This window comes from Aulonocara sp. 'chitande type north' Nkhata Bay, linkage group LG13, assembly GCF_057382095.1.
Source record: "Aulonocara sp. 'chitande type north' Nkhata Bay isolate Kocher_YH1m ecotype deep benthic linkage group LG13, A_spYH_male_GT1.1, whole genome shotgun sequence".
Lineage (NCBI taxonomy): Eukaryota > Metazoa > Chordata > Actinopteri > Cichliformes > Cichlidae > Aulonocara > Aulonocara sp. 'chitande type north' Nkhata Bay.
In genome coordinates, this window is record NC_141356.1 from 30,789,943 (window position 1) to 30,816,987 (window position 27,045).

General features: G+C 40.0%; 1 protein-coding gene across 2 annotated transcripts in view; it reads left to right on the top strand.

The window, feature by feature from the left end:
• The first annotated feature begins 669 nt into the window (after positions 1 to 669).
• pde10a (phosphodiesterase 10A) overlaps positions 670 to 27,045 on the top strand; it is a 72,548-nt gene continuing 46,172 nt past the window's right edge. The window contains exon 1 of one of the 2 annotated variants that reach the window (XM_086259852.1): positions 670 to 1,302. In XM_086259852.1, the coding sequence (XP_086115978.1) occupies positions 1,134 to 1,302 (169 nt within the window). In that variant the 5' untranslated portion in view covers positions 670 to 1,133. Of the gene's footprint in view, positions 1,303 to 18,304; positions 18,692 to 27,045 lie in introns of those variants that run through there. The other variant, XM_086259853.1, reaches the window with a different exon arrangement.

Below are 27,045 nucleotides of genomic sequence, written 5' to 3' on the forward strand. Positions count from 1 at the left end.
AAATCTCCAAGCACGCACAGTCCTTTGTCGCTGTAGCAAAAGAAGGGCGCTGATTTCACTATTCTCTGGCATTCCTAGGCGAGTCGAGCGGAGAGGGAAAAACAATTTGTAAAAGCCAGACCAGTGGCGTCATTGGCTGCTGCTGTATATACTGTGCGTAATACCACGATTTTTCTGCCTCATTTATTCACAGCTCATTCTCAAGTTGCTCTGTGGCTCCCGAACACTGAAGTCAAACCAAACCTATTCGTTCAAGACTGGTCTTCACAACATCATGCGTGTTTGTTCGATTTATGTTAGTCTCGCACACGGATTAGGAGGTTTTGTGCGAGACGTATTACAGACAAAAACATTGTTCTCCACTCGTCGCTGGACTGATGGTATTGTGAAAAAGAAGGTACTGTACTCCCCCTACACTACTTCTGTAAAACACTGTCTCCAATTTTACGCTGGAAAGGAATCCTCCCCTCCTTAACAGATGTTGCCGGAGAGTGTTTTCTACTCGCAACATAGTGTGTAGCGCAGATGTTGCCAGAGGAACGTATGCTTCGGTGTACTTTATCGGGCAGAGCACGTCCAGCTAATCTCCGTTTACAATGGCCTTTACTCTTGAAGATACCCAAGAGTTCCCGTTGTGTCGGCTGTGCGTCATCGATGCCTGATTAGACTTGTAGTCTGACGTCGCCGAGCACCATTCAAGCAAAATACCTCACACAATGTTGAAAGTCTAAAATGATTTTTTAACGCATCCGGGATGACGAAAACCACTTTTTTTTTCTTTCTTATATAGAGGTGGATCAACAAGTTGCCTCCAGTGCGTAATTTCCATCTGAGCAGGTCTGAAGCGTAATCCGCGACACACGTGATCGACAAATCACTCCAGCTGCAAATATTTCTCATTTGTCAAGAGAAATAAACCCCGGACGGACGTGGAGACGCATCTTGTGTGATTACGGCGGGAATCAAGAGCTGACGGGCCTCTTGTTTCGCTGAGTCTCCAGATGCTCGACTGGCCGCCACATGGTAACTTTGCGCACACAGCACGCTGCAAAGGGCACATATAGAGAAGGAATCTGAATGAACGGGACTGAGATTTATTCGCATTTCTCTTATCGCCACCCCCAGACTGTTGTATGTGTATTATACCCTGCCGGTTGAAGGTGTCTCACGTTGTCAGCAGATATCAATTCGGCGGTGGATATATCAATCACCCGAACAGTGAGCAGCAAATGTCGAAGAAACGGAAAAGTCCTGATGACCAGGACTTTGAGGACTATCCGCCTGCAGGAACCAGCGACCAAGGTAGGAGTGATGGTCACAAATGAGAGTGTGAAAGTTGAACTGTTGTCAGAGTGCAGCTATGTGAGCTCCTCAGGGATTCGTTGGTGTATTTCTTTACATTCAGATATTCAAACGGATCATTACAAATAGTTTATTGTAGGCAAAAAAGGCATCGAGACCTGCTGATACTCTGAGGACGCACAGCTGCTGTAGCTGCCGTGCTAGCGCTACAGAGGCTGTGCAGTGGGATGGCCATGATGCCATGCACTTAAATCAGTATCTTTATCCCTAAAAACAATGTGTGTGTCCACAGATTACTTTTTATAATCTCTTATCAATCCCCGGTGGGTTTTTGTGAGATATTAGGTTTTGCAGGAGGGACTTTAATTCTTAGGAAAATATAGGAAATGCCAACTTTGGTATCAGAGTCTGTGTGAACTCTGACTGGCTGGTGGCTTGGAAATAACCACTCAAGCAAAGAAAGAGCAGTTGCTTAAGAAAATGGATTATACGCCGGTAAACTATAATGCTGAGCCGATTTATTTCAGATCATGTCTAAATCTTCTATCAGTGTGGTGTAGATGCAGAGTCCTTGTGTGCTAATGGGCCTGGCCATATACCCTGGGAAAACGAGAGTAAGCTGCTGTTAAATATTGTGGATCCAAATGAGATGACGTATTTTGTTTGATACTCAGAGGGGACATTTCCACTGATAAATCCAAAAGAATACAAAAAACAGAGAAGTTTCAGCTCTTTTTTCGTTATCTCCATTATTAGCATCAGTATTATTTTTCCCTTTTTAGTTGTTCTGATTCACCTTGTGGTCTGTTTTAAGTGTCTTTGAGTAATTTTGCACTTCTTTATAGTAATTTAATTTAATAAATTTTCAATATTTTGACTTAACGTCATAATAATGTTCCTGGGCATGTACCCAGAAGGCCTCTACTGTTCAACTTAAGCCATGAACTTTGGAGAATGTTGAGCTAATCGATAATCAGGGCAGGACATTGACCAGATTTTCCCTTTTCCCACATGTAGCATGAGATAGTTCACTTCAAACACATTATCACTACTGGAAATACTCCCTTTGGTTTAGGCGTGGAAGCTGCATAAAAAGGGCATGCACAAGGCAGGAAACACAGTGTGAATTCACCAGACAGTGACCTCTGCTTTATACACATTACCTCTGCTTTCCATCACACTGACATTTTTTTTAGGAAGCTGGTTGGCTGAAGGTGAATTAAGGTCTGATCTAACATTCCTATTCTTACTTATGCCTCCATCAGGTAATACCTAAAAAATTCAGGGCTGCAGTGCATGTGTGAAAACACCATCATTCTCACTTTCTTCAGGTTGCCTGACATTGATCGACCCAAACAAACAACTTACATTTCAAAGCTGGTTAGCAACTGTGTCTGGTAATTCTGGTAAATGCTCCTTCTCTATAAGTGGTTACTTGTATGGCTGAGATCCACGCTGGTTATAAGCCATATACAATTAATCCATACCTAGCAGATACCTGGCCGACTTAATGGTCTATCAATAATGTTAAAAGCCAACTACTTTTTGACCACGCCTTTGGCTCCTCCCAGCCCCAGAGTCTTAACCCACTTTGTAAACATGTGGTCCGTGACGACTGTCAAACAAAAACCAGTTCTAAGTAAAATCAGTCCCATTGTTATGGTTTGCTTTCCTCAAAGTGTCTATGATATCGTGCAACTGCTGTCAGTCTGACATTACTGCCTGGGAAGTAAACCCAGAGTTTGCATATTAATGATTTACATGGCCAAATAGAGCTGAAATCTATTGTGTCCCCAGTTATTTAAAAACACTGGTTTCCGTTCATCGTTCAGTTCAATATTCAAGCATCCCCCCCTATCAAAAGGTGGCTTTTAAAGTGTCTCAATCCTCAGCGTGGCTGCTATTATGCTGGCAAAAACATAAAAAGAAGTTGTGAGTTCAAGGCCAAGAACACCATCACCTTCAAGCTGATAGTCGTGCCTGCTTGCATGAATAGGGCTGTAGGAATGAAAATATTTTGCACAAGGACTAGATTTGTGTGGTGTTTCCTTTGCATACTACTTGTCAAGTTAAAAATTATTAACCATATAAGCATTAAGCTGTTTTTGTCACATACACAAACATGAATTCCTCTCTGTGGTTTACCTTTTAAATCACATTTATTGTACGCCTGAAACATATTGAGTTTTGCGCCACGTAACGCCTTTGAAATACAACCCTTAAAAGTATCAGTTAAAAAAACAACACATATTTTCACTTCATATGTACGGCCATGCTTTTGTTGCATCTCAGTTTTTCAAATGCGCTGAAAGAAAAACCACAACTTGAAATTTCATCAAGACACCTTGGCGCAAAACAGCATACAGTGCACAGTTTTCATGAGTAATATTTCTCAGAAAGTAGTTACAATAAAAAAAAATTAAAAGCAGTGAAGTCTGTGAATTATTACAAGAGCGATATTGTCTCTTAAAAGTAACAAAAGACTGGGCACAACAATAAAAATGCATTTACATCCACTGCAGTAGGGTATGATGAGTAAACCAATGCTTCTTGGCATCCACATACAAATGTACTGCAGGACTTAGCATAAATGCAAGCAGATCACATCTTCAGATTTCAGGCTTGGCTCTGAATCTCGTTGGTCCCGTGCCCAAATGAGAATTTCCCTTGGCTAATACGGAAGGAGACCCTGGCGCTTCCTTCCCCAACTGTGCCTGGCATCTGTCACTACTTAGGGGGTGGACACACAGTGAACCCCACCCACTCAAGATCTCGCCATTCTGGATGCTTTGAGGCAGGTTTGGTACACTATGATACACAAATGCAGACACACTGTTTAAGCAAATCTAGATTTTAAAACAAATGCACGCAGTACTTCAGCACAAAAAAAGTTTTGGTTTGCTCAAACTAAATGGTTGCTATTACAATAAGCAGACAACAGAACCACATAACTAGCACTGGTCAGTGTGTGCTGCTCCTGTCGGTGCTCCATTCACTGTCGCCTCTGAGTGCTCAAGCTTGTGTTTTCTCATGGAGATCGTTTTTGTTCACTCTCCGAGCCACAGTGGGCCAAGAGAGGAGGTGTAGAAACAGGAGTACTGAAATTCATATCAGGACCACAAAGCATTTTTTTGTCTTGCCTCTTGGTGTACAGCCTAGACCTGTCAACTGCCCTCTGCAGCCCCCCCACCCATCCACCAACAACCACCGTCGCAACTGGTTAAAAGCCTTTATCTGTACAAAACAACAGCTCTTACAGTTACAGGGTGATGCCAGTAAAACCTTTGCTAAAAAGTTAATGAATGTGTTGCTTTGATCCTGTGATTTCTTTTTCCTACCATGCTTTGATTAAGTCAAAATAAGAAAAAAAAGGCAAATGAGGAAACAGAAAAAAAAAAAGAAAGAAAGAAAGGATATGAGATAATCTATATCCTTTCTTTCCACTGGATATCTAATTTCATACACCATTACCGGGAGCAGTGGAATATAAACACAACATTTTCATATTAAGATGTAAAGTGTCAAACAGTTGTCCATTTGAAAATCTAGCACACACAAAATAGTCTCGGTCTTTTTCATTCATGTATCTTACCAACAAACGGAGACTGACTCAGTATTCAATCATTTTTTTTATTTTGTTTTCCTTGAATCCTAATGGTAACGTCACACTAGGGAAAACAGTGGCTGGAGACTATGGCACAACCAAAATTAGTGCAACAGTGTGTAATGAACTTGGAATCTGGTTACTTCCCAGATAGGAACCAGGTTTGCAACCACTTGCAGTCAGTCTGCTATCAGTTTGCAATCAAATGGGGTCAAGTTGGCAATTACATGTATTCTGTTTTAATAATTCGGGGATTAAGTGTGATAAATCTGTAGAAATCTGTTGCTTAAACACATTCACAGACATTTCCTTTTAATTACTAGCATTCAGAGTCCAGTGAAAACAGAAAAGCAACGAGACTTGCTCGTACTCCGTAAAATTAAACACCATATAAATTAGATGCCAGTTATTTGCAAACCTTCTCCAATATGTCTGAGAGTGAATACTATCTGTTCAAATGTGTGTGTGATTGTTTGGAGAGAGGCTGTCTCCCATAAAGTGACCTGTGCAATCACCTCGCAATCACAGGTTTGTTGCACATTTTGGCCAAATTTTTTTTTTTCTAATATCAGTCAATTTGTTATAAATAAGAACATTATATACACTAGTAAAGGTCCACATGTTTGGCCTGTTCATGCTGATGGGCATTAAATTAATATGACATGATTCTTTTATAAAATGCTATATGCATGGGACATTTTAGCCCATTGCTAGATGGTTTCCAGGTAAAATGATGAAGTTATGATTTATTATGTATGATTCAGCTTTTGTTGATATAAATGAGATGTTATATCCATGAAATAAAAACCATTTAAAATTTTCATTAGCTGTTACAAATTTTAGCCACATTTTAGCCCATTGCTAGGTGGTTGGCAGGTAAACCGATGGCATAAAGTATCATGAATGATTATGGTTTTATGATTTTAAATAAAATAAAATAAAATAAAAATGAAACAATGTTTTTATAAGGTATTACAAGAGTCATTTTAGCTTGTTGCCAGGTCGTTGCTAGGCAATGTGACAACGTCTGATATAGATAAGAACCTTCAGGTACATAAGATGTACCCTTGAGCCAAGTTTGGATGACCGTCAAAGAAACAAACAAATACATAGATATTTGTGTGCTATAGTGAGATGATGAACACAAGATGTTTCTCCCAAGTTTAAGCAACCCACATCACGAACTTCATTCCAATCATTTTTTCTTTAAGCAGACTTTTTTCATGGAAGTTTACATGTTAGATGAGAGGATAATATTTTAAATGTGTCATTGGCAATTAAAGAAAGTGCTTGCCATATATAATCTATGATGTAGCAATGATGTTGCTGCCACTTCAATAACAATATGTCATGAAGAACAAAATGGCCTCCAGTCACAGCAGTAAAAAGACCCTGATCTTATGAAACAAGTGCAGACGAGGCCACTTAGAATCTCAGTCTTTTTCTCCCTTTCTTTTGTTAATTTAGCATGCTAAGTGAGTAGCTTGATAGATTTGTTTGTTTGAGGTTTGTGGATTAGATGTAAGGATGGTTGTGTGTCTCTACCTTGGCTTTGTGCTAGCGATGCTGTTTGTGCTGTAAGACAGGAAGTGCAGCCGAGGTTCCTATTTGTGTTCTTCTCTTAAGATAAAGTTGTGCAGCAGCTCACAGCTTCACTCTGATGACTCCGCTGCAGACAGTTTGGAACAAGAACAGCTAGTGTAAGAACACCTCCTGGTGGTGTAAATGTGTATTGCAGCTCGCAACGGCAAACATTTACACAAGAAAATAATCCTAACTGTCTTAAGTGCTTTACATTGCAACTTTGTAATGAAAGTTGTTTGGTTTTTTTGTTTTTGGGTTGTTGTTTTTTTGCAGTTATGTGCTTTGCTCTCTCTTTAATTTAATAATTGTTGCTTGCTTTTATCGGTGTCCTCTGATAAGCGAACACTAGGTGGGGCTAATGTATAAAGATAAGATGCATGGAGATGAATGACACAAATCCACCACGGAGAAGACAAAACAAATTCTGGTTTTAAAAAAATGTTGTTGTATGGTTATTTTTGTTTCTGCTGCTGTTTGCAAACTTGGCAATGAATACCAAAAAAATCCTGAAAATAGCAGATTTCTTTTGAAAGGAATTTTCCGAATCACAGTTTATGTGGACTGGCAGAAGGGGAAAAAATTAGTCTTATTGAGTGAAATCACTGCTGTAACATTACACCCAGGTTAAAAGTCAAAGCAAATAATTTCAAACAAAGAAGAATTGAAAATAATATTTGAAACTCCTGACGTCTTGCAAGTACTAGTAAAATAATATTTAGTGAATAAGTGACAAGCGTAGTGTGTGTGTGTGTGTGTGTGTGTGTGTGTGTGTGTGTGTGTGTGTGTGTGTGTGTGTGTGTGTATAAGCATGTTTAGTTCATGAATGAATGTGTTATCAGTAAACAGGCAGACTTGATGTCTGGCTGCTTGGCCGTCTTGGCCTGTTCTGATGTCTGCTGTGCAGCGAGATCTCCAGCCCCCTACGTCAGCACCCATATTTCTCACCTATGATTCATAGTGACTTTGTTTGGGTTGTGATGAGGAACGCAGGCAGCCAGCTACTGCTCATTCACCCCCACCCACCTACCCAGTCACTACTGAAATTCTTCCATTTCTTTTATTTTTTAATGTGTTTTCTTTGCTTTTTGTTGTTGTTCTTGTTGTCTGAGACATCGAATTAATTTATATCAAGTAAACAAAACCAGCCACACTTCACCGACTCTGTTTCATTAAAATCATAGTATTTTTACATCATATTTTGTAAATGCTTCTTGTTAGGTTTAACATAATTTCTCCTTGGTGTGTCTGCGTGTAATGCTTACACAAAGAGCAGACGGCGCCTCACTGTACACACACCGTATACTGTCGCAAGAACACACACTGACAGGCTGTAAGTAATGATCTGTGTGTGTGTGTGTGTGTGTGTGTGTGTGTGTGTGTGTGTGTGTGTGTGTGTGTGTGTGTGTGTGTGCGCGTGTGTGTGTGTTTTAAAAGGGCCTCCTTTTGGTCAGGTCATTGTTACGATGTCAGGATGTTAGTGTATGTGTGTTCAAGTAGAGTGGTAGCATTGTATAACACTAAGGGATAGAGTTTGCCTTTTGTAATGCCAGTAGTAACTTATATGTGTTTGTGTTTGTGTGTGAGTGTGAGGTACAGAGCAGAGTGGTGCTATGATGGCGGGCTGATGAGGTCATGGCTAATGTCTCCTGCTTGCGTCATTGCCTATAGGATGTGGCTTTTTGCCAGCAGAGCTGCAGCTGCTGTTCTGGTTGCTGTAACAGTGCAAGGGGGGAAAATGGATTATGTTTTCTCCCTCATATTGAACATTTATGATTAAAAAGACAATTGTGTGCCAGTTTATTAAGCTGAAACAATAAATTGAATATTTTTAACTAACTGGGCAATAATCGCAGGTGTGTGTTTTCCATAGCTTGCATAGGATCCCATCTGTCCGCCTGTGCACATCCGAAGACCCACATTTGACCTGTTTTGCCCGCAGTATTGCAAGATTGCACAGTGAAGCATTTTGCATGGAAAATGAGCGCTGTTTGTTTTTATTTTTTCCCCCTTCCTCCCTCCTCCTCCACAGACTCCTGACCACATGCTCATCATCGTAGTTATCCTCCAGAATTATGGTTGTGATAATCTAGGTCAGAAGTGGCGCAACAACAGAAACACTGCCCGCTAATCTAAATAAGCAGGATTTGCATGAGTGAGATATGCATGAATGAATGAGTGTGTGTCTGTGGCACTGTCACAGATGAGGGTGCTGATAGGGTGGAAGGAAAGGTGTGTGTCCATTTTTGAAAAACAGTTTGTAAAACACTTCTATATGGTATTTAATGGCATCATAATAGCATATTTTGCCTCACTGCTGTCTCAGCAATTCATCCTTTTTAATTCTGGAGCAGCTATCAAGCTGTATACTGCATATATAAATATGAGCTGAGTGCTGAACAGCCTTGAACAGCAAAGACAAACGCATTATGAGAAAATATAAAATCTTCTTCTGTCAGCATTTCTATTTCATCTATTGCCTGAATCCAAAGGAAAATCTTTTACTGTGAGCTACACTTTGTAGTGAAAAAAAATACACCCCTGCTGGGTAGCTACTCTGAATGTCATTGAACGGTGCAGGATATGTGTGTGTGATACACATAAATTTCATTTTATAGCGCGGATGCGTGCACATGTGTGTGTCGAACACTGAAGCAGGCATAATTTGTGCCAGCTCTGTGACGTAGAGGACATGAGGCCCAGGCGAGTGCTGTGAGTGGCAGTAACAGCATCTCCTGCTTGAGCCTGCCCCGTCTCTGACTTCATTGGCTCCAGCTCTGACGCAAATACCCCCCTCAGCCCCCACCCCTCCTTCAACCCACCACCCCTGCACACTTCTTTCATCACGTTTTTTTCACCCATTTAATTTTTTTTTCTTTTTTTGATTTATGTGCCTTCTGCAGTTCTCTCCACTGCAGCGCTCGACATCACATATCTGCTCCACCTGCCCAATTCCGAGCGCCTCGAACGTGCAATCTGTTTTTCCCTGACGAACTGGTGCAAGCCTTATCAATATTTATTTTTTGGGCAAATTGTCTTATATTAACCTTTTTTTCTTTTTTCTTTTTCTTTTTTTTACAAATTTAATTATGCAGTGCGAGGCCTGGATCACAGTGTGCTACTGAGAGCATAGGAGGTGTTATACGGTCACATTAAATTTGTCAGCATGAGGCACGGCAGCAGAAACAAGCTTCCACTGTTAGAGTCTGCTATAAGACTGTTGAAATGTCCAGTGGAACATGTTCATTATGTATTCACATCATTGCATTTTATCCATCAAGTACTCTTTAAATAAACAAAAGACTGGAGAAAGATTCAACATACTCGCTGCATTTTTGCAAGTCTTTTGTTCATTTGACAAAAAAAAAAATGTCTGAATTACGGTTCCTTCTGCAAATGAACACATAAAGTTAAAACAAATAATAATTTTAGCAAATTAAATCAAGAGTCAAAAGTTCTAAAATTGTAAAGGGAGAAGAGATGGTGGAAAAAGTGGCACACTGCACTCATCTCTTTAATGTGTCAATTATTAAGACATCGCAAGTTTGGTCTTAAGAATTTCTTTACTGAAGTAAAAAGAAATGAGCAGAGCAGTAATGCTGCGTGGCCAGTTACAGCAAATTTGTACATTTCAGAGGTCTGCCCCACATCGTCTGTGACGTTCTGAATTTAGGCAGAGGAATTCTGGCACTGCTCTGAATTTAGAAATACTTCATTTTGCAGTCTGAGTACACTCTGCTGCTCGGACTGCTGCCTTACAAACCAGCATCTCTAATGTCTCAATGCTTTTTTTTTAACTGACTACACTGGTTGTATCGATGCACGAGAATACTCATCAGCTTCCAGGGGAGCCTAACCTCTGGCCTACATGTAGATAAGGAAATCATATAAACTAAAACAATGCTCTTTTTTTCTTTTCTTGGTATTTTGTTTGTGTCTTCCAGCACTGACTATTGATTCTCTTGGATGTGATAAGAATGTACTCTCTGGTTTCCACATGGCAAAATGTGGGGGAAAAAACTCTGCACAGTTTAGCTAAAATTGTATAAAAAGAGAAAACATGGCAAATGGTTAAATATTTGCCTCAGTTGTCTCTTCTAAATATTTTTCACAGTGTTCCGATTTTTGCTTTGACCTGCTTGCTAAAAAGGATTCACAGAACTTTGTGTGTAATTGCAAACTACTGCTGACATTTTAGGTGCACTCATGTTATGTTAACCTCTGTGGTGGTTTAGATTTGACTGCATTCCCAGACTGTATAAACCCTCGTTGATTGTCTAACTGCTTATCTTTTCTACTGCATTCCCGGATCTTGGCATTTATTTCAGTGATTGCAATGTTATGCTAATAACAACATTGTAATGTTAATAACAATAACTAAAGCTACAAAGCTGCAGGGATGCCAGGAGTGACAGTCAGATCACATGGTGTGTTGATCCAATGATCTGATTTATAAACATAAATCTTTTAGGCTGGGTATGCGGGCTTGTGATCAGCTGCTTTGGTCTATAAATTTGATTTAGTAAAACTGGGTTCAAGAAAAAAGAAAGAAAAAATGATTTTACTACTGATGTATTGCAACTGTTGTTGTTTGCAAGAGCTGGAGTGATTGGGTATTGACCAGATAACTGTTAAATTTGAGAAGTCACAATATGCAAATGAGTGTCTGCATACAAAAAATTGATTTTATCCATTGAATGAGTTGAAGAAAAAGCAGATGACTAAGAAAATCGGACAAGAGAATTCCTCACAAAGGAGATCGGTTACGACAATTCAGACAGGAAAGTTCACCGTGCTGCAGGTGACACTTAGATGTCAGCGTATTTGGAAGAAAGGGCCTCACTGAAGCACTATGGCACGCCCACACTGAAATGGAGTTTTCAGTTAATCAATTCAGTTGCATAGTTTTATTATTCTTTAAATTTAAAACACCTTTGGCATGTAGAGAGTAACCAAAATAGAATGCAACTGAATGCTTTAAAGGAAAGAACGGGACTGTATTTAATCAGCACCACACAAAATGAAGACTGGAGCATCGTCCTTCTTAGCTTCCTGTGGACATATATTTAAAAACAGTGATTCCATAAAAGGCATCTTTCACCACTTCTTCCTCTTTGCTGCTGACAAGACAGTACTTTTCCTCTTTGGGAGGGACTTGCAAGGAGCTTAAGAGCCAAGTTTTATAAGTGGACACTTGTGAACACAACATGTAATTACTGCTGTCCTTTCTACACATTCTTCCACTAATACAACGACGCTGACAGAGAAATCTGCCTGCCTTTAATGGTTCCAGTGCAATTTCCTGTCAATATGATCTCCACATGGGCAGGATCCTTCCAACACACAGATGAGATATCACATGCAGGCAGCCTGTACTTGCTGTATTCACTTTCTGCTCTAATCTTTAAAGAGTCCTTACTAATTCTAAATGCCCAAGTCCGATCCATGTGGCAGTTTTCACAGAACTCATACGTGCTTGCAACTAGATGGGCAAATTATGACAGTGTTGGTATGGGAACCCGCTGCTTAGTATGTTTTCCAGGATTTGAATGTATTCAGCAGCACTGATGTTTGTCCATCAGTGTTTTTTTTGTTTTTTTTTTTAAATCAGATAAAAAGGTTAAACTTTTGTCAGACAGTAGTTAGTGGGTCACCACCACAGGTAGCCCAGCATGCTTGATGTGGCAAATTTTTTTTTAATTACACAAAATGCAACCACAATGGGATTTATGTCCCCCGGTGAACTGATGATCTTGTACTTGTTACACAAATGTGTAAACCACTGCACTGTGAAGCCACTCACCTGTGACCGGCCAGTAGATCAACACAGTGCAAAAGTCTGTTCCTTCCCTACACATCACCACCCTTGTGGATGTGGATAGATATATATACTATTTTCACTAGTTTCACACTTGATATACATGTAGTCAGGCTAAGTGAGGAATAATTAACCAACATGTAATGCTTTGAAAAGCGTTCCCACTACTATACCCATTCCTCTTTGTACTCTCTATTGTGGATCGTGGTTGCCATTTTTCTTGGGGAAAAGAAAAAGTGACAATGGGCTGATTTCTGACAAGCTACAAGCTAAACAATGTGCATCTAAACAATAACAAACACTTTTCATTTTTTATTATTTAGTGGACGCTATTGTAGGAGATAAAGGCCTTTATTGTTAATCTAAATTTATAGTGCTGTAACCATACTGGTAATTTTATATACTGAATGTGGTCTAGTGGTGTTTTTCTACTGCTGTTATTTTACCATAAAGTTGAACAAGAATTTGTTAAGGTTTTTAGTGTATTGTAGCGTATTTTCTTCATATGCACAGAATCCTTTTACTTTCTTTAAAGGCAAAAACATAACTAAGATCACAAGCAACACAAACTTGTATTTGCACACACTCTGACATTAACTACGCCTATGAGAGTCTCAGAAAAACTGAAGGAGAGGTTAGAATAAGAGGGAACAATGAGATTAATGGCCTCGATGTCCTAATGATGCCTTAGGAAAAGAAAAAAACAGAACCGAGTTTCAGAACATTGAGCGATAAACAAAGATGTCATCTTTTCTCTTGGGACAGTGAGGATGTCTGAGCGAGCAACAAACCTTTCCTCTGGGTACGTGTAATATACTGCTATCTGACAGCAGTTATTCATAAATGGCAATGATTAAGACGACAGAGGGCAGGTAATGATGTGCTGTGATTTGTATTTTCATTAACCTAAATTATGCACATCTCACACTTGTCCTAATGGATCACCGTGCCATGATGTCCACTGACGTCACATTTGAGATGAGCCGCATTGCAGTCGCATGCAAATTTGTGCATGCCAGGCTTTGTGTAAACGTGGAGCTTTTATTTCTGTTATTGCATTTTCCAGCAAATAAGAGCAAACAGAGGCAGTTATATGCTCTTTGGTTGTTGAACTAGTTGCAAGCCAAGCTGTGAAGATGTGCATAACTCCCTCAGCCCCCCCAGGGACCCTGTATTTTCATGGGCCTGGCTCTGACGTCAATGCTCCGGCTGTCCTGTGGATTGTCAGAACAGACTATTCAGTCGGGGGGGAGGGGACTGGAAGTCTCTGTGGTGTGTGCCTGCCGCATGTGATGATGATGATGATGTGTGTGTGTGTGTGTGTGTGTGTGTTTGCTCATGTTTGCATGCGTTTGCATGCGATCTGTAAATGTTTCACTTAAATCTCGTGTGTGTGTGTGTGTGTGTGTGTGCAGTGGGGAAAAGCTTGTACAGGGCCTTGAATTAGAAATGTGCTTTAAGTGGATGAGGTCTGTAATGTGGGTGTAGGGGTGTAAGGTTGTGTGTGAACGAGAACACACACGCACACACGTCTGAAGATGTGCAGCTCTTATGCTGGGAGACAGGCCGAAGTCATCAAGAGGATGTTTGCTAAAAACAGCCGAGAGGGGAGAACAGTTGAGCATGGCTGTGGGCCACTCACTCACCCTTCAGTCAGCTGTTGATTCCCCCCCACCCCAGGATGACAATAGTAAAGCCAGTCTTATCTTATGCGTGTGACACACAAGTCTCATATTAGGACAGATCAGATTTCAACCTCTTTCATCATCACCTTTCAGATTTCCTCTTTTTTTGTTTTTTTGTTGTTTTTTTTGTTTTACACACATGTTATCCATTCACACGAGCTTTTGGGATTTGGTGGTTGCAGGACAGGAGATGTTGACAGTGAGAAAAATGTGCACTCACTGTTCAGAATGATAGACATCAGGAAAGAGAGAAAGCTCAGTGACATTTTGTGTGTTCATCTGTGTTCTTCACCACAACAAAAAAACAAACAAGAAAAAAAAACTTGATCAGTCTCTCCTACCTCCTTAATTTTCTTTCTTTCTTTCTCTTTTTTTTTTTTTTTACATGCTCTCCAGACTAACACTATGTTGTAACTCAACTACATCGCTTCAATTTCAGGTACATTAGTTCTTGTTTCCACCAATTTCAACTGACTTTACATGACTATCTATTGAATGGAAATAAATAGACAACAACTATTTGGCAGGTGCAAAAATAGTGACTAAATGCTGACTAATATTTCAGAAATTACAATTTTGCATAGATAATATCTTGTTAATATGACAGTATATGACTACACCGGTAGAAGAAAGAAAATAATTTAAACATGCAATGTTATACTTATAATCACTAAATTGCAGTTTATATAAAATAAAATTCAAAAACAAATTAAATGTTTTAGTTAAAGGTATAAAATCATAATGTGTACTTTATGCTTCTTTTAATATTCCTCTAATAAATAATAAGGTAAATAGTACATTTTTAATTGTAATACCTATATAGTATTACTTAAGCACTAATACAGGATTTTTAAACATGGTGTTGCTAAGAGTAAAGGATATTAATAAATGAATTCCTCCATTACACAGACGTTATCAGGAATTATGTATTAAAATGTGTTAACACCAACGTAGAATCTGTACAGGTACACGCGATGCTACAATATTACTGTAGTTGTAGATTAATGGGTGTACTTTTCTAGTTTTTACTTAACCACGACAAATCTGAGGTGGCACAACCAACCATGTGTCCCTAATGAAATACAGATTACCTTAAATACTTAAAGCAGTAAAAAGAAACATCTGATAGCTCAAGATTTTTTCCCCCCAGATCTTTCTGTGTCTTTTGGGTCTTTCTCAAACTTTGAGAATTCTAACAGTTTTTAATCATATGCAAAAAAAATACATCTTTCTTTAAGACAACTCACCTTTGAGCTCCTGCCTTTAGCTATTTTTAAAGGCTGTGGTTTAGGTGTATTTCATCCTGAGAGAACTAATCTTAATCCAGGTAAAATATCCGTTTGCTTCGACAGGTCAAGCTGGTCGGTTACTTCCTGTTATGCAATAGTTCATCACATGTGAAAACGGTTTCTCCGCCACTTTGGAGAGCTGCGGATCAGAAGGGTTCACTGCTGGGTCACAGGCGGACCTGCTGCATCCTTTGTGATTTACTGCGAGTAAATCTGTAACCATCACACAAAAGCTCATAAACCCTCCAGTCATGAACTTCACAGCGAACATTTTCAAGTATCTGTTTAATACCTACATTTCTATGTAAGCTTCTTTAAGGCCATAGAGGATGTGCAGAGTTAGCCCTAAAGGAGCTTAAAAAGCTCTTTTAGCTTCCTCTGGTTTGATTTTGTTCATTTGTTTGTTTGCTTGTAACATCCGACACATTTTTGAACATTTCCAGAAAACTTTGATAATAAAAACTCTAAATACAAAAGATTATGCATGGAAACGTGTTCTGTGTTGTCTTCCCTGAGTGAAACAGTATTTTAAATATATTCATGTATTATTAAATAAGAATTTAGCAATGTGTTGAATGTTAATTGTTTCCCTTCATTTTTGTGGATTTTCTAAAATTCCTTAAATAATAATGTTGGATTTGGATTTTTTTAAATGAAAAAATTTTTTTTTTTCTGCAAAAAGAATTAAAGGCACCGTCAGTTTTCTCATTTTTTCCACATTTGAGGATTTTTGTCATCAGAAGGAGTGTATCGGAATGAACTCATTATGTTATACGTGACCTCTGAATGGACCAGCTGCTTGAGAGTGTAGGAATGCTTGTGATTGATAGAGCAGGTGCTGACGTAACCTGCCACAGCTTGCAAGCTCTCTTTCTCTTTCTCTCTCTCGCTTGATATGATCAGTATGTGACGCTGTGGCCATGAGGGAGTCTGGCACACTTTATGCTGGATCATGTTGCCGAGTCAAAGCTGTTTAGGTGCTCCGAGTGCTGATAGCACAAGCACACATATGCAAAGGTTATAGAGATAGGAGGCTCACTTCATTTGGGAATTGCTCTGGTAACTTCACCGCAACTATTCACACAGGGAGAAAGACAGATTAGCTATTTAAGCATTATTAATAAACATAAGCTGTTAAGTGTTGGAATGTTCTGTGCATTTAATATGAATCAGTATATTTGTGGATAGTGTAGTTTATTGATTTAGATTACAGGACCGTTTTGCTTTAACGCAATCCTAAAATTGAGGTTTTGAAGCCATATTTGCTACAAGGATATTGCTAGAGGACATATAAAGAAGGCAAGAAGTGCAAATTAACACGAACAATTGGTGTCCTTAAAGATATCAGAGAAAATAATACATGAAATTCTCTGACTCGATTTTAACACTTGATTTTGATTTAAATGTTCTACTGTTGTAAGTTTGCCAGCATGAACTGAGACAATTATAACCTTTAACACTGAAAGGCAAAAATATTTTTCACAGTTCTTATGATGTGTTTGTGTATTAAACTTCCATTGCTCTTTTTTTCCCTCTCTCTCTCTCTCTCTCTCTCTCTCGTCATCAGAGGAGATGAAAAACGTTCATCTGGTTAAACTGAATTTGAGGTTAATTTGATTACTTTTAATCCTGACCTTGGTTTTGGTCATTATAGTTACAAGATTATATCTCTACTAAAAGGCTGTAGTGAGCAGGTCTAAATATTTCTGTGTGACTGCAGATGTGCGATCTTTGCAGATATTTGCAGTTGGGCCTTTCCGAAAGGAATGTACTACATTGATTTATTTTACTGTTCCAGTTGAAGGCAATATTTACAATTATAATTTATGTAAATGTACAACAGAGATAGACTGGAGAAATAAATCGGTTGAATACAAGCCTTTATTAAATGCAAGACTGTGCGGATATTTGAAGTCAGGAGCTAAAGTATGAACAGTGATCCACACAAAAACTGAAAGAACCTTGTGTAAAACCTTAAAGTGAGATACGGCATGAATTAGACCTTGGAGCGATCAATGTTTAGACTGCACTTCTCTCTCATTCAGGCAAAAAACGATTTGATTTGTGTGCAACTTTTCATTAAGTTGAATAAAAGTCTTGACTGATGCACCAGGAGGAAAGAATGTCCTGAAATGATTTTTTTAGTTTTTAAAAATAAACACACTGTCTGCTTTTTACTCATTCAGGCTGATCTGAACTAAGGCGATTTCTGGACAAAGCCATTCATAAATTTGGTTTGGTAACACCCAAAGTAATTTCCTTGTTTTCTCCTTCTACTTCCTTGTTTTTAACACTCATGGCTAATTAGTTCACAGTCCTAAAGACTAAGGGCTGGAAGGGATTCATTGCCTTGCTAAAGGGCACGTTGGCAAGACACTTCAGACTGCGTAAATCCGAGTGCTTTAAAAACCATGCTACATCTTTTCATTTACAGTATTCTAAAGTAAACCCTCTGTTGCTTTGTCCTGCCTGCTGTAATTTCGAGGTTGTCACTGTCTCCTCCTTGACCACTGAATAGTGGATCAGGAAACAGCAGCGTGTCCCTGGAGAGCGCGGGGCATATGGTTCGGCCCCTTTTACGCAGCCAAATTCAGGAAAAAGAACAGCAGTGCCTCCCAAATGTGTCAAATGGGTACAAAAATACCGGAAACAGCTTTATTGACCCTTCAAAATACTACTTTGTAGAGATTTCCTGGATGAATAGTCTTCGGAAGTATTGATGCTCGCTTATTCTTCGTGAATATGCCGCAGACTTGTATTAAAATCTTGAACATTATACATAAAGATATTTTTCTCCCTAGGCAAATCCTGTAGTCGTCGCTTGCCGTTTTATTTTGAAAATCAAACAGGAAAACTGTGTATGAATTGACAGCATCGCGCCACCGTCTCTCCCCGTGTGTGTGTGTGTGTGTGTGTGTGTGTGTGTGTGTGTGTGTGTGTGTGTGTGTGTGCGCGCGTGTGTGCGTGTGTGTGTGTGTGTGCCTACTCCCATTTCTCTGTGTCTATGCGTCGACGTCTCTGCTCCCTTCAGTCTGCTGCTGCAGCACATCCACAGCGGAGCCACCACGCTGAGGAGGCGGATCGACTGTAGCTACACCTTGGCCAGCGGTGCTGGGTCATAGCGCCGGTGGAGGAGCGTGGAGGGGGTGGCACCACACTGCTCTCCTTGCCCTTCCTAAATCGCGCACAATCTCAAGCATTGAAGGCATCATCACATCAAGGCGTCCTGGAATAGTTTCGGGGTTTGGGGAATTTTTTTTTTTTTTTTCGCTCAGACGCACCAAGTTGCAGCTGCAGAGGCGCACTTTTCCCCGTGGCTCCTCTCTCCTTTTGGGCTCACAATCCGACATGGAAGATGGTCCGACTTCCACAAGCTGTTTCAGAAGGTTAACGGACTGTTTCCTGGGTGCAAGTAGGTATTTTTCCTAATGAAATTTCCAGTGCGTAAAGTAATTTTTACGCAAAAGTAAAACCGCTTTGACCTGACCAAACTGTGCAGTAGACGGCCAAAAAAAGAAAGAAAACACGGGCTAGTTTTGGCATCTATTATTTGTTCTGGTGCTGCAGGCGTAGGCTGTGTGATTTGCCCATTTGTCTTCCTAACTTTATGAATGGCAGATGAATTAGATGGGTGGGGACTCCGCTGGAGGGTCAAGCAGAACCGAACTTGGAAAATATCACTTCTGTCTCTGCAGGGACTTTAAATAAAGATTAAGCTGGTCTGTAGAGGGGACAGTCAGCAGTTGTCCGGTAAGACATGGCATCGAAAAAAGCGAAGTCTACAGCATGAGATGAAGCGAAAAAAGAAAGTGCGAGTAGGGCACTAAAATGTGGTTTCGGAATAAATATTTTGCAAATTAATTATAAAAATATAAAAACGATTGCTGTTTAAGTTATCGCACGCATGTAGTTAGCATTTATGTAGTCATCGATGGTTTTATACCAGTGCTGTGGTAAATCATTTTCCCATTCTAACATTTATTATCGTTTTCTTTTCACTTGTTTTGAATTTGTTTTAAGTGCGGTGTGATGGTAAACACCAGAGTCAGGTATGCTCACAATTTCATATTACTGTCACTGAAAAAGATGGCAGGATTAGCAAAACAAGGTGTAAGATCAGTGAATGGATTCGTTTAGTTTTGTTTGCTTTTCTGTCACTACAGTTTTCATCCCCTATATTTGTTTCTCAGGGCTGAGTTTACATCCTTTGTGCATGCTGTTTTTCAGTCTCTCTCTGCTTATCTTTTAAATTCTACAGTGGGAACTTCTTGTCATTTGTTTCTCTGCTGATTGGGGTTTACACTGTTTGTGTGACCCATGGATAACTTCAGTTTATGCGCCTTCAGGGACCTTCAGTGAAGACCTGTAATAAGAAGTTCGCAGTTTGAAGCCAGGTTGATGCTTGAAGTGTAGACACAGCAGTGAGCATCTGTGGAATGCATTGAGGTACAGTATGTAGGTATCTTGCCCTCATACTCGAGAATTTCAGATTTAACAAAGCTTCTGCCCTTTTTGGATTTACAAAACAACAGCATATGAGGGTGGCTGCGGGTGTCAGAGTATCTTAAAGTAATATCTGCTATAGAGCTTGACTGCTCTAATGTGTACTGTATATTATAATTTAATAAACAAGTCATTCTCATAGAAAACAAAACATGAGAAAAAGTTATCAGCCAACCAGTTCTGTGTCCGGCTTAGACGCCCATGTGGGTATATAACTCATTTCTTCAAATACCGTCGATTAATCTGGGTTTAATCCGGGATTAACTTGATGTTCCGTTTATGTTCTCCCTGCATGTTTTCCTTTCCACTGATGCAGACACATATAATTTCCCAGCTTGTGTTTCTACCACTGTTTACATGAAGCGCTTTCTACAAATATTAAGCATGTGATAGATCATTTTAAATGGCTCCTGCACATTGTATGTTTTTCTGCGTGGAAGAAAAAGTGTTCTTTTGTTCTCTAGAAGCCAATGGTATGTTTGTCCACCTATCATTTGTCATTACTGATATGGTACCTGTTGCTGGACCATCCAGCAAAACCAGTCCGTCCTGAAGGGATAGACTCAGTTTGTCAAGACAACACGTTGGCTTGTTCACTGCCCTTTGACTCCTATAGTTGTTTGTAAGCTGACTTGGAGGAAATCTGCTATAGTGTGCGCAGATGTGTGTTTCTTTGGCTGCAGATAGCTGTGGTCAGTGCATCAAGGTCAAACTGGGCTAGCACTAATATGATCTCTCAGGCATTTTTTTAAACCCAATTGGCTGTTGACAAATTGCTTAACTTAGTGAAGAAGGACACATTGTCAGGCAGGAAGTGTTCACACCAGACATTTCCTATTCCACCACATGCCTACTCTCTCACGGTGAGGACTTCTCCCAGCAAAGTTGCTAAATCTATAAATGCATGTAGTGCTTGGTATGACTGGAATATGAACATAGCATTTAAATTTGAATGACTAAATAATTCCAGACTTGGATCGAGCACATGCCAAATAGTTTCTCTTTGTGATTTGTCTCCACTGTTGATTTAAACTCTCTGGAAATTCAAGCCAAAGAAAATTAGCTTGTTATGGCGTTTGAACCCTTTTTTTATAACGCGATTTGTGCAGGACTGGATCGGTGCCAGGGCACAGTGCACCGCTTGAGCAGTGAAACAGATGACATTCTCCTCAAGGCGTCCATTGACCCCTTGTCATCTTGTCATGGGTTGGTATCTGAGAGGATGGGAAAAGGCCACATGCGTGTAGATTTCTTTACAGCTTGTCTTTGTGTCAAGGCTCATAAAAGAGCACAGCGCTGGAGAAGATGCAAGAATCTGTGGTTCTCATTACCGGGTCCCCACTGGCCCCTCTGTAGAACGGCTGCAGAGTTCAGCATCGACCAGATGTGGAGTGGGGAACATGACCCTTGATTACTGATGTGGCTCTCTGAGGGGGAGTTTTGGGGATTGGGGAGGGCATTGCTAAATCAAACCACTACTTCAGGCAAGATGGTGGGACTAAGAAAGCAACTCCAGCTCATTATGAAACTGTGACGCTGCCTCTTGTTCACATTTAGTTATTATTTAAAAAAAAGTGAATACACCAGAAAGGTTTTAGTTTCAAACTTGAATGTGAAGGCTGCTCAGCTGCGTTTCTGTAACAGTGGTTTGAGGGCTTGCCTGTTATCACTTTGCTAGGCTGTAGATCAAGGGCCCCACGCCTTATCTGCATCTTAATTTGCCATTTATCGCCCCTTTTTTGTCTAATGATCTGGACCATGGTAATGGAAAAAGTGCAAATCACATTTCCATGGAAATCTCCCTCTCTGTCTCTCAGTCGCTTGCATGCTTGTGCAGCCGTTGGGGGCGTGTCTGTGGAGTTGATGGAGCAGCAGTTAAAGTCCACCGTGAAACAGCATTTTCTTTATGTGACACCTTTTCTCTGAATGGTGTATTGATTTAACTTCACTAGTCACCTCACCCTTGGCTGCGGTGAAATTTGCGTGCGTCCACCTGCATAAGTACACACACACACACCCAGATTCGGCAGCTCAGGCTCAATGAATAAATGAGGTGAACAGTGGGAGATGAGTCAAAGTGTTTTCATTCTCAGTGTTCGCTCTTTTTACTTGCTCACTGAATGTCAGTGTTAGATGCTGTGCTCCAGCCCTCCCATAGATAAGATAAGAACCACATGCTCTTCGTACCTCCTGGCAAGGGAGTCCCAGGCGGACCTGCTGACGCACACACCCAGCAGCCCCCACCCCCATCCCCTCTTTCCTGCCTCAGCCTCATGTCAGGAAAGTGAAAAGTACTACCTTGGCAGCTTGCCCTTGACTCTCTGCCAGAAGGAGTGCACTTGAAGAGAAGTGGTCTTTTCCCTTTTTCTCTCATGTGCGTTTTTCATCTATGTGTTGGGAAGGAGGAGCATCTTGCTCACTAAACATCAGCATTGGCTCCGCTGCTCAACATCATCTGACCGGGAGTGCTGAAGGCACACAGTTCAGGCTCTGTCACACCCAGAGCTTGCTGCTTAATCGTGGGGAAATGAAGATGAGTGATAAGACAGAGTGCAGCTGAATGTTGTTTTTAACAGCTCTGCAAATGATCCTCTGTTCTTTATATGTCAGTTTCTTTATTAAGTTTTTAAAAAAAGCAGCGTCTCACAAGATTTGTTTTTAAATCAATCATTCCTATATTTTGCACTTTTCAAAATATATATCCTCATATTTGCATAAAATACAAATAAACCTCAATTCAGTTTTGTTTATATAGTGCCACTTTATATTGAAGGTAAAGATCCTACAATAATAGAAATAAAACCCCAACAACCAGATGACCCCGTGTGAGCAAAACACTTGGTGATAGCGAAAAGGAAAAACTCCCTTTTAACAGGAAGAAACCCCCTACAAACACACACTTTTTCCTGATAAAAGGACAGTCAACCATGGGTAATAACCAGTTGAGGGTGAGGAAAGGGAGACAGGATGTAAGGCACACTGTGGAAGAGAGCCAGTAATGATAATAGTAATAACAGAGAGTGAAAAGAGGTGATAATATTAATCCAGAAGAAACAATTTCACCCAAAAGTAACCACCTTCCTTTGTATAAAATACAGATCAACCCAAATAATAATCAAGAAGAAATAAAAGTAAACATGAGTGATGTCTTAACTGAAAAGCTTTGTTAGATAGATAGATTGACTCATCCTTACCCTCACACCTCAAATTAGCTCTCCTGTTTATGGAAACTTTTTGGAAAAGAAATGAATGAAATGTCAAAAATAAATTAAGATAACCTGTTAATGGTCATTTCATTTTATCATTATAATGATTTTATTTGACAGATTAAAAGTTTCGAACCCAAACGCATATTTTAACACATTTTAACCCACAGTAAAAATCATGTACATCGTAGCAAATATTTTTATAGATTCTGAAAAATTGTCATTTTCAGATCCAGTTTAATACAATTGAGCAACTCTGATCATTAATGTATTTTTTTAAAGGTACCATATAATGATATTGTGCTATGAGCATTTTATAAACATCAAGGTGTACTGCCGGCATTCCTTCAGTCACCGATAACAAGCTCGCTTCTCAGCTTTACAAGCAGTAAGAATTCTTCTTAATATGAAGAAAATAATTAACAACTACACGTGCTGTCTGAGCTTCACTAACTTGGTGAAAGCCAAGAGACTTTGCCGAAAGAACAAAACATTTAAAAAAATCATTTTATAGACTTTTCAGAGAACAGTCATTGGTTAGTTTCCTGCTGCCTCTTATAGTTGGAGTTAGGGCTGGGCCATATCATACCCTTCACAGTAATACCGGTATAATTTTGGGCAACGATAGAAAAATGAAATATCGCGATAGGATATGGGTAAAACGCGCATGCGCAGTGCCTTTGTTTTCATACGCACACGTCGGAAAAAGCATGACGGCGAAAGCAAATCGTTGAATGAAACGGATGAACCAGAATTGGTTTGTAAAAATGCTGCAACTTCAGTGGTGTGGAACTGGTTTAGCTTTCGTCCGTCAGACACACACCAAAGCACTATTTTTAGTAGAGCATGCTAGCGGGCCGTCGTTATTACCGTGTTTTTTGGAAAATACGGGACACTTAAAATCAATCCTTTGATTTTTCTGAAAATCGACAACGCCCCTTATAATCCAATGGGCCTTATGTATGTATTCTGGTTGTGTTTACTGACCTCGAAACGACTTTATGTGGTACACGGCGCTTGAAAAGGTGGTTAGCACTGTTGCCACACAGCAAGAAGGTCCTGAGTTCAATTCCACCATCAGGCCGGGGTCTTTCTGTGTGGAGTTTGCATGTTCTCCCCGTGTTTGCGTGGGTTCTCTACGGGTACTCTGGCTTCCTCCCACCGTCCAAAGACATGCAGCTTGTGGGGATAGGTTGATTGGATAATCCAAATTGCCACTAGGTGTCAATGTGCGAGTGAATGTGAGTGCGAATGGTTGTCTGTCCCTGTGTGTTGGCCCTGCGACAGACTGGCGACCTGTCCAGGGTGTACCCCACCTCTCGCCCCATTACAGCTGGGATAGGCTCCAGCGCCCTCCGCGACCCTGAAAAGGATAAGCGGAAGCAAATGGATGGATGGTTGGTTCGTGTTTAAGTACAACTTTGCTAAGCTACGAACCCGGACTGCTTGATGGATTGTCGGAGCATTACAGCTATCGTAGTCAGGAGCCTGGCGGAGCGATACGTACTGTGCTTCAACATAATATTACCGTATTGTGTGTATAACCTCTTTTTAAGTTTTGTGGATATTATGCTGAGGATATGTCGGCCAATTTCCCCTGGAAATGCCTTTTGGTTAAACTGTCAGCAAGGAATTTGCATTTGCACTGTTAAATTTTTATATAACTTTAATTCACATAAAACACCTGCTTGTTTAAGTGAAAATGTATTGATGGGGTTTTTTTTTTTTTGCACTAATATAGTTGTGGAGTTGTAAAGTATTTTGTCTAGTGTAAGTTATATCGTCAGTTATATCATTATCAGTGTTGGGACTAACGCGTTATTAAGTAACGCGTTACAGTAACTAAGTTATTATTGTGGTAACGAGCACGGTAACTAGTTATTATGCCAAAATCAGGAACGCGTTACTCGTTACTGGGATTTAGATAGGGTCGTTACTCGTTACTTCGTGTGGTGGCATCGCGGAGTTTCCACAGATTCAGTAACATTAGCAAGTGGTGGAGGCCAGCAGGTGGATGAAGGAAAAGGGACGCAGAAGGAAAAGAGACCCGAGGCGGCCGCCGGGTGTTGTGCCAAAAAGTGATTGTCTGCCAAAAACTGATTTCCAGTGTTTCTGTGTATTTTTTATGTGTAATATCTTTATGTATGTTCGTAAATAGACTTCGGTGAACAGGGGATACAAAGGGGTTACATAAAGAATTAAAAAATTATCTGTTTTTTAAGTATCTTTACAACTTGTACTTACATTATAACCAATCCGGTCCTTTATCCCCACTTAAAATATTTTTACAGAACTATTGTAATATTTGCTGCCATTTCTGCTGTCCTGTTGGGCAACTTACTCTTACAAAATACATTTTTAATGTTAATGAGATTTTTTTTTACTGCATAAATAAAGGTTATATAAAAGTCGCTGCCAAAAACTGATTGCGGCTTGTATCTTGCTACACGAATGTTGTTTGTGGCTCAAGATGACTTTATGTCATCCATAAGGGATGCATTTGACATATGTTTAACATATTATAGCCCAACAAGTTACTTATACCACTTTAAATATGAGCAATCGCTTTTTGGCAAATACCGGAAATCAGTTTTTGGCAGACAATCACTTTTTGGCACAACACCGGTCCAAGTGTGAACTGAACTTCAGGTAAGAAGTTATGACCTGCAGTCTCTCTGGGTCAGATATAAACCAAGCTTAGGTGGAGTTTATTTTCGTTATTCTGACTTTTTCCGTACTGCGTGCTAGCTAGCATGACGGAGTTTCTACACAGCTGGGTGGTGCTATGAAGTTAATGATGTTGAACCTTATTTTGTTCATAAGTTATTAGAGTTGCCAACCGTCCCGTCTGGTATTCAGAGAAAATATTACTTATTTCTTATTGAGGTGAAAAGGAACAGTTTGTTCCGTAATTCAGCTACAATGAAAAAGACACAAAGCTGGAGTTATTCTGTGTCTTTACGCTGCACAGCTGCCTCTTCTTCTCTCATTCTCCCCCCTCCCTCTCCCGTTTCTACTTCAATCATGAAACTGATCAATGATCAGCTGATCGGCTCTCTTGTTTGTTTATCGCCCACTTTGCGCCGAAAGAGGAAACCAGCGGATGTCGCGCTAAACAACAGCAGCACGTTTAAGCTTGATCAGCTGCTGTTAGAATTTATTTAATATTAATTTCTAGTATCAGCTGATGTTTGCTGGAGCCACAGCTGTAAAAAAAAAGCTGCTGGTCATGATATGGTTTGGTTATCTGGTGAGAGGGAAACATGAAGATGAAACCAGGAGATGTCCTTACTGGATCATCAGAGCTGAACAGGTGATGGAGAAACAGGTTTACCTTTTAGGTGACATGAATGAGTTGAAGGGAAGTTATGAACTGTTTCTGAGAGACAAATAACACCAGGATCCTTTTTTAGGTAGCTGACAGCTGGTAACTGTGCAGGTGCGGATCTAGCAAAGTGTGGCCAAGGGGGCATGTAGGGCATTAACAGGGAATGGGGGGCACAAAGAAATACTTTTCTTTCTTATTCTCATTTAAAATGTCTAGCTTTTAAAAAATAATTATCTGAATCTTACAACAAACGATTGATAGATTGATGCATATATACCATCAAAACAGTGTACATCACTGTCACAACAGTGTTTGTTTTCATTCAAAGGCTTTATGATTTTTCCTATAATGGTGGGCCAGTTTCTAGTCAAAATGCCCGGGCCAATTTTCTTTCCCAGTCCAGCCCTGTATGCAGCTCATCTGCAGTCTGGTGTTACTTACATCTTCCTATTCAGAAGGCAGAATTTCTGAGTTCTGAGTACAATCGAAAGCACCACGACTGCAGTTTTTGTGTTGGATGTAAAAGGCGCACATGACTCTGTGACGTAGGCTAGAATCATGGCAGCAGTCAATGACGGTCCAGGCGTGGGATTTCTCTCGTGGAAATATGCACGTTATCATATCCTTTCTATTGGTAGGTGGCACAGTGCACTTGTGGCAAGTAAGCAAGCTAGAAGACTGGCAAAGTTATGGAAGAAACACATTAACAAGAGAATTCTGAGTAAAACC